General features: G+C 37.5%; 1 protein-coding gene across 1 annotated transcript in view; it reads right to left on the bottom strand.

The window, feature by feature from the left end:
- Positions 1–4,172: 4,172 nt before the first annotated feature.
- Positions 4,173–8,911, bottom strand: part of ACMSD (aminocarboxymuconate semialdehyde decarboxylase) — a 24,707-nt gene continuing 19,968 nt past the window's right edge. Inside the window, exons 9-10 of the mRNA XM_010293178.1 lie at positions 4,568–4,666; positions 4,173–4,344 (exon numbers count right to left, since the gene is read on the bottom strand). Coding sequence (XP_010291480.1) covers positions 4,282–4,344; positions 4,568–4,666 — 162 coding nt within the window. The 3' untranslated portion in view covers positions 4,173–4,281. The remainder of the gene's footprint in view (positions 4,345–4,567; positions 4,667–8,911) is intronic.

Raw genomic sequence — 8,911 nt, 5'->3', positions numbered from 1 at the left:
GGCTGCCCCCTGACGGGCGGAGAGCAGCAGCGCGGGGGAGGGTGCAGCCGCTCGCTCTTCCTGCAGTTTTAAATTCGTCAGGCGTCTCCTGGGGCTTGTCTTGACCCGGGTTGCCTGCTGCAGTCTGGTAACCTACTAGTAACAAACCAGCAGTTTGGTTTGGAGCCATTGAATGTTTGAGTCTTTTTTGGGGAGATAGAACCCAGTTTTTCTCCTGAAGAAGGAGCGGCCGGCAAGTCGCGGTTCTGTGTCTCTGTCCTAGCTCTCTGTAAGAGGTTTCTTCCAGAAGTGGAATCGGGTGTGGGGAATGGCTGTGGCCATGCTCCGCGGTTGTAGTCCTGTCTTCCTGGGCTGTTTGTGTTCAGCTGAGAAGTTTGATGGTTTGAGACAAACAGCCTCTTGCCTCTCAAAACTTCCTTGTTTCAGTAAAGACTCCTAGATCGTTTCAACCTCCGATGTTTCAAGGGATCCCATTTATTGCCTCACATGTAGCGTGCAGTGGCATGAGCATGTCGTATGCTCCTTAAACTTAAGGAGCTTTGACACATAAAAGAGTTGCCTGCCCTGAAGATGCAGGCTATGATGTACGTGATCCCGTTCTGAAATTGGCTGATGGTTCTTATGACTTAGCACCCCCTTCCTCCTTAAAGGTGAGTGAATCTTGATCTTCCAGCAGGAAGGCCAGTAGTTATGTGACATCCATTAAGTTTTAGGCTTTCAGTGAAGATTTGGGGGTTGGACTAGATGACCTTTAAAGGTCCCTTCCAACCCAAACTATTCTGTGATTTAAGAGTGAGCCTTATGTATTATCAGGTGGGGACAGCAATGGAGGTAGGGTGACAAGCTAGAGCCAGGCCTGTAGAGCTTGTCTGTGAGGGGGCCTCGCATCACTGACATGCCCTGCACTACCCAGAAAGCGTGATCTTGCCATGCTCGGCTGCCCTTCTCATTCTTGCAGATTTGAAATAAGTTGTCCAGGGGCACCAGAATAAAAGAACATATATTTTAAGGGCTAAAAGACTTGGAAATGCTAATTGATTGTTGTGTTAGGAAGAGTAAAGAACTGGGAATAGAGGCTGCGGAAAGAAGGTGAAAAGGTCTTTTAACATGTTTGAAGTCACTCATTCTGCAAGAAAAATGTCAAGATTGTGAATGGCATGCTATGCCTGTAATTGTCGTCTTGGTAGTGGTAGGAGCAAACACCTAGGCAAAGCATTCCTCTCTTCAGTGGCAGGAACACTTAAAAATCGCACATCAATTCCTGATTCCTGAGTTTATGGTGGGTATGATCATCACACCTATATAAGCAAGAACTAACTTCTACAGGTAGTATTTCTCAGGAATTTGGTGCCAAAAAGGCAGAATTAAGCCTGTCCAGTGATACCTTGTGCCCTTCCAGGCTAATAGCTCCATCAGGTCAATTATTCTGGAATGCATGGAGAAGATGCATATGCGCACATTGTGTTGAGCAGGAACCTCTCCCATGTTACTCTTCAGCTACCTTTAAGAATTAGGATCACTTGCTAAACTTTTTGCCTGTTCCTATGTCATCCTTAAATAATAACATGAACCCAGGTGCCCAAGTAGTGATGCAGCCTACACAGTAAAGTGCCAGAGTGAAACATCTCAACTTCTGTCTGCTACTGCTTTGGGGTAAAGAAATGCAGCCTTCGCTCTTCCCTGCAGGAAAATACATAGCTCTCCTAAATTTCCTTACATCTTGAGCATGGTCTATTCAGCAACTCCATTTCTTTTTAACATCCGCTATAATGCAGTGTGCAGGTAGTTCTCACTGGGCACTCAGTTTTCAGTTACTGATTTTCAGCAGCAGCTTGAGGTTATGGATTCAAGGGTACGAAAAGGTACTTGCTTTTATTTAAAGTTTTGATCATTATGGACCAAAATAAGAGCTCCAAACATTCTCCTGTTTAGCCTATACCACTAGCATTCTACAGCAGTTTTGTTCACCTAAAATTACGTTACAACTGTTTCTTTTACAACTTCAGTGCAAATTTAATACAAGCAGTTATAATTTTATAGACCCAACAGAACACAAATGAAGTACACAGGCTTATAATGCGGCCTGGACAGACATGAATTACTTGCCTGATTTCCCAGCTGTAAATAATCTTTAAAGATTTATCACGCAGAGGAAATTTAACTACAAAGACTTCTATTGTAATTAGGAGCTGATCTTTGCCTTTGTATTTTTGTGCTTTTAACAATCTAAAAGTGCAGTGTTTTACCTCATTGTTCAAATCATTGTGTAAAACTCATGGAGTTCGGGTGTTCGACTTTTTTTCTTAATTCCTTCAATAATTGGTGGAAGAGTATTAAGAAAGTTCTTGTCTGACTGCCGTTAGAATTTTACATTAGCTTTGCTAATGAAGCAAAAGGAAGATGTCGGGAAGTTTATATATATCCCTGTCTTAAAAATCTTAACACATCGAGAATAGGTAGGATATCATTAAATAATGACAGTGCATAATGAATATGATTTATGCAGGGTATGCAGATTAATTAATTGCCATGCAGAGTGCTGCAATCACCCATTCAGTCACAGGTTAAGGTAATTAGATACTGCTCTTGCTATTGGAGAGGTTCCAGGCCTTGGTCCCCAAAGATGTAACATTGCATTCTCACTAACTTCATTCATTAAAAAATTGAAGAATTAATCAAATTAAAATGCATTGGAGGAATCACATTGTATTTTCCTCTTAAATATATTTAAACATCTGTGAAAATCAAATATGCTGAAGGAACAGAATGTTATATGAGGACAAAGTTGCCTGCCTTCTACTCTGAAATTTAGTTAAAACATCCTGGTTGAAAAATCATACATTTAAATAGCTCAGTGCTTGCCTGTAGATACTTAAATACAAAAGGTTAACAGAAGTTTTGCGAACCTGAGGGCAATAAATATCGCTAAAGCTATTTTATCTAGGCCCTCTTTTCCTCTTACATGAAAACTTGATATTCCCAGGGCCTAAACCTGTGACCTGCTGTCTACTTCAGCTTCTGATGCTCAGTAGTCTTTTACGGAATATATATATATGGAGAAGCAATAGAGTAAAGATCCAAATGCAATAGCTAGGAAAACATATAATTAACCTGCACAAACTACCTTTTTTTTTTTTTTTTTTGACGCTGTAAAGGAGGAGAAAGCTGCCTTTAGCAGGAACTGCTGGTGTTCAACATCCTTCAGGTTCAGTCTGTGACATAAAGACAGTTATGGATACAGCCACAAAAACAAATTCTGTCTAATAGTATTTTTCCTGGAGTGTTCTAAGACTAGGCAGAAGAATGGTGACACGACATGTAGCCCACAAACAATCCCAGGAGAATGGAGGCCGCAAGTGCTCGCCAGCACTTTCCTGACTAGTATAAAATCCTCTCAGGAGGAGGATGCCTGTGTACTCACCAGATAATCATGAAAACCCATTTTAATCAATAGGCTATAAGGTAAACCATCTTTCCATTCCTATAGCAGGATTCAAACTAGATAGAGCATTAACATTCCAACATTTAAAGTATCCAACCTTACTTTTAGGAAGTACTTTTTAAGGAATAGAACATTAAACCATACTGTTGCTAAACACTAGTATTTATTTTGACAGTGATGCACAAAGTATTACCCACACAAATACGTTATTTCTGCACCTACAACCATACTGCTCAAATTGTTTCTGGTGAGTAAGTTGCCAGTGGTGTAGGAGGCAGCTAAAAAGTACAGGTCCCACACAGAGATTTTTCATCTTACCACAACATTTACAAAGCAGTGGTGTGTGTACTTGCAGTGCTGAGCCGAAGTGTGGTACGCTGCAGTTGCAATCACTGGATAAAGGCAGATGTTGACTTTTATTGCAATTAAATTCTGTTTTAAGATTCCTTTAAATTCTTTTTATTGGGCATAACAAAACCAGAAATGTAATGGAGACAAGTCATAATTTTCTCAGTTCTTTCTTCCTGGCAATCAAGTCCTAATAACATGACTTTGATTATCATTCAGAGATTCTTACTGCAACTGCAAAAGATTAAATCTTTCCTGTTTTATGAAAGCAGGGATTTCACAATTGTCTAAGGACAACCTAAATCCTCAAATGCACAGAAATACCTGTGCATGCTCATTTCCAGTACCCTTGCTTTTGTTTTGGAAGTAACAGTAGACTGTAATATACTTGTCAGATTCATTTTTCACCTGTGTAATTGCATGTGCAAATAGAAGTATCCCTAAGGATTCAGTGTTATTTCCAAGCTTTGGTCTCTTTAATATCTTCATAATTACTGAAATTGTCTTCTGCTAAGACCCAAAAATTCCAGAGCATTTCCAGCCTTGAGTTTATCCTGTAAAAACAGAACAGATATATATGTTTGTGTGTGCTTAACTTGGATTTTACTCAAATGCTTTTACTCGTGCTTTAAAATGAACTGCTGCAAAAAGACTAAAAGGCCTCTTCCAGTCTTGGCAGAAATCAGTGTAGTACACTGATTTTTCAGTGTTTTATCTCAGGTCTAAAACTAGAGGCTTACAAAGGAGGGAAAAAACCCCCAAATGTAAAGATCATACCTTCAGTTTATTGTCAAAATCTTCCATTGAATCAATCAATTTTCCAGGTTCCAGTTCCCCAAGTGGAAAAGGGTAATCTGTCCCCAGAATAACTTTGTCCTGGTAATAAAAAAAACTTGTTGTACATTTTGTAGTAACTTTAAACACCATAGCTGTATGTGCTTTCTGGAATTTATAATAAACCACAGGAAATGACATGTATATATTGGACTGATTAATTATGAAAGTGAATATGAAGATAATCTTTGGGTTCCAACTTCCATTAGGAAAAAAACAAAGCTTGAAAACAATGACTTCAGATTACTGGGTGAATTTAAGTTTGAAAAAAGTACAGTTTATTGTTTTTGTGGTGTCTAACTAAAGTTTGGTGTATTTTTATTCTGATACACAGAAAGTTCAAAATGCAAATCCCAGGCCTGTGGGAACAAGCGTATAGTGCTCAGGTGAATATAACACAAATGGTAACTTCCTATTCAGATTGATTTTCTGTGCTGTACTTTGCTGGTTTGAAATGTAACAGAAAGGCATCTGTTGTTCTCCTGAGCTACTTGTACTGCTTCTGTGAGTAGTTTGCCTAAAATGCAGTGATTAATCTTGGTTAAGTGTTGCCATAATTAATGGCCAATGAAGGATACACAGACTTCTTCCTTCTGTTTCTTGACTTCCTTTTTGGTTCTTTTTCATGTTCATTGCATGCTCTGCACTGTTGTGTGCAGTCCCGAAAGAGTATGAGAATTTTTGACAGACTTTAAAAATCTCCATCAAACTCAGAAAAGATGCTTGGATTTGCATTCCTAAATTTTAAATTCTTAACTACGTACACACACATAGAGACACAGACACACAGAAACTTGAATTTATATATATGTGAGAAGAATATGTAACTAAAAATACAAAGAAATCAAAATTATCTTTTGTGGGATACTTTAAAAGCTGTAATAACTGCAGTGTGATAATACTTAAAGCATGATACAATGTAGAATTACTACAAACAAATTTAAAAGAAGTATTTAATTTAATTTAACTAGTATTCAGCTTCAGATAACAAAACCAAAATCTTATTTACAAAATTTTATATATTTTTGTAAGTGTATAATTTTTTTTAAAAAGTCATTTTCTTTAACTGGGATTGGATATTAGCTGTGCGTTTGAAACATGCAGCTGAGAATGTGAATGACATGATATGATTTGTTTCTGAAAGCAAGTCAGTGAAAAGAAAATTCAATAAAAATCTGTATGCATCATTCCTGTTATCAGACATGAAAAGAAATAGGCAGATCCTCAGTAGGTCCACATTGGTATAGTACATTTTCACACTGGAATGGTATTTCCCCCTTTTATTTACTCTGGAGTGTGCATACTGCCAACTCTCTTGATTTTATCAAAAGTCAATTTTCCTTTAAGCTTCATCTCCTGGAGACATGAATACTTGAAAACCACAGTTTTCATTAAAAATACATGTTTTTAAATGGCTCATGAATTTGAAGGCAAGCTCATGAATTTGGGGAACCTGTTATAATATTTGAACTCAGTTACCAATACTGAAATAGGGTGAAGAAAACATATTTCTTTTTTTTTATTAAATGGTTTGTTTTTCTTATTCGTCAAATGCTGCTTTTTTTATTCTTTTACCTCCAGTAGATGTCACCCGAGAGTCTCTGAAAGAACCTACACAAAGCCTTATATGAAATCCACACAGAAGATGCACATTCTATTGTTCTGTCCTATATTGTTGTGTTGTGACTTATTATAGAAGCCTTGCCATAAGATTAGAATAGGAGAATTTAGACCATCTGTCTACTAAATCAAGTTCTGAGCATAGATTAAACAAAATATATTTGGATGTGTGTACTTTTAAGCAGCCAAATACATTCTTTTATTTATAATATTCAGTCTGATACCAAGACATTTTCTTCAGATATGAAAAACAAATTTATGCCATATACAAAAAAAACCCCCAACCAATAAACATACTAGGTTTATATGAGAAAATGGATTTCTAAGTAGAGGAGAAGGAAACCCAGTTACTTGCCCAGCTGTTTATTAGTCAAGGTTAAGTAAGCCAAGAAGGTTTGTACATCTCCTATATACTAAAGCAGAAAGAAATCCCACACTCTCAATGGAATAATATATACATATATATTATTTCAATTATATTTTTCTTTTCCTCTAAAGTGTTTCACAGCTAATCATGTGATCTATTCAGTAGCAGTAAAATTAAGAGCTGTAAATTAAGAAGAAAAATTTAGAAGCAGTATTATTGCTCTGCTACTAGTGATATTAGGCTATTCATTTATACTCTCTGAGCTTCAATTTTGTATCTGTCTATAAAATAAGGATTGTAATACCTGTCTTTAGCAACCAGCCTCAGAGAAGCCCTGTGAAGTCTATGCAGATAAATAATACTCCTGGTGTAACAGATGTATTATGATGTTATTCCGAAGTGTATCAACAAAGTCAGTTTTCCCTAAAGGACTTCTAGTTCCACACCTTAATTAGTGTACCCCTCCTTTTAGAAAAGTACATATGGCTAATGATTAGCCTCAGTGGACCCTTCTACTCCACAGAAGTTTTTTCACAGTAATAGGGACCTGAATCTTAAAATTAATCTCAAAGATCATCGAGCATGAGTTCATCCTCTTATATTTGCAAAAATTGTATTTGCCTTGAATCTCACCTTCTTTCCTACTATCAGGATACATCTCAAAAAAAGGCCAGATTGCTATAGCCAGCTCAGCTACAGCTTCTGGCCAGAGAATATTTTACCTTTGGGTGATGGCCCTTCAGGAATGGCCATGGGGAAGTTTTTGCAGAGATACACTGAATAATTTAATCCCCTGTCAACCCAGTTCTTTACTTTTTATAGCCAGCATCATTAGGGATTTTGTGTTTGTTTATATTCACTTCATGCTACCTTATCATGGTGTGAGTGAAGGACTGCAGCAATTTTGCAGTCTTACAAAACTCTTTCTCAGAAATGCGTATTTCTGCTGCCTTTAACTGGGATAGACCCCAATCAGCCTGCACCCAAAACTAAGAAGGGATGAAGTTAAACGTACATGACTCATCACAGCTGTCACTGGATTTCAATATTCATAAGCTCAATGCCAACACAATACATTCGGATGCCAGGTGATGGCTGTTCCCTAAGGACCTGATGCCATGTCTAAGCACATCTTCATGCATACTGGTGCCCTTCCTGCGCCGCTCTTAGCTATACTCTAGAGAGCTGTCCTATTTCAAACCTTCAGCTTGTAAAGTTACAGTGTCATCCTCAAGACACAATCACATTGTTTTTAGTGCAGCATTTATTCGTCTTATATTTGTTACTCTGCCAACACAACTGCACTGAAAACATGGAGGTATTTGGCATTTTTTTAAGCATTTGACTCTTGGAATACTATTATATAACAATATCAACTTTACTTGGAAAAATGAGGGAACTTTTTATCTTCATGGTTATAAAGTAAAGCTTGCAAATGGGATGTGAATGTTTTTTTCAAGGATAAGATGCCTTAGCCTAGGAAATATAGAAAGAAAATGTACTTTTTCAAGTTCCCTGGAGCATTAAAAGCATTTAAGTTTTGGAATCTGACTCATGACTTCTCAGCACTGTGGCTCCACCCGATGTCACATTGCTTGAGCTCAAAATACTCAGAGGAGAATTAAAGATGACACGAATTTCCCATGTAGTACACTGGTCAAATTTATTGCACCAAGAAACTTAATTTCAGAACTCTGTTGACAAAATAAACGAGACACCAGATAGGCTGTTGCTGAGTGACTTTTAGATTATTGAATTAGAATGCATAACCTGTCTCTCCTCAGACAACTAAATTTGAGTTGCAATGACTAATGATGATAAAGGGCCAGTCTATGTGTCACTTCTTAGGAAGAAAGGTAGACAAGTTACAGTTTAAGTGTGATGCAAAGACAGCAGCTTTCCCACAACAGCCATAGCTTAGGGCAGCCTTGAGATGCAAGGCTAACTCGTTATGCTAAAGCAGAACTGTTACGAGATTTATATTCTATGCAAGTTTAAAACAGCAAAAAAGTTGTGAGCAACAGATTAAACATCCTGTTGTACTTTCTGTCCTGCTTTGCTCTTGACATCAGAGAGCTTAAAACCAGAATCACCCCCCCAAAAAAGGAATCTGTGGGTCTCAGCCATGCTGAGTCACACAGCATCTAATTTAACAAGGCTTTTCTAACAATGGCAAAACATGTCTCACAACATTTTAAAATGGAAAAAAAAAGAAGAAAGAAACAAACAAGCAAGTGATCTCACCTCCTTGGCAATAAAAAAAAAGGATTCTGACCACCTAAACATGGCAATTTAAAACC

Source organism: Phaethon lepturus, unplaced genomic scaffold (assembly GCF_000687285.1).
Source record: "Phaethon lepturus isolate BGI_N335 unplaced genomic scaffold, ASM68728v1 scaffold30108, whole genome shotgun sequence".
Lineage (NCBI taxonomy): Eukaryota > Metazoa > Chordata > Aves > Phaethontiformes > Phaethontidae > Phaethon > Phaethon lepturus.
The sequence above is the reverse complement of the archived record's forward strand: the minus strand, read 5'-3'. Positions and strand labels throughout refer to the sequence as shown.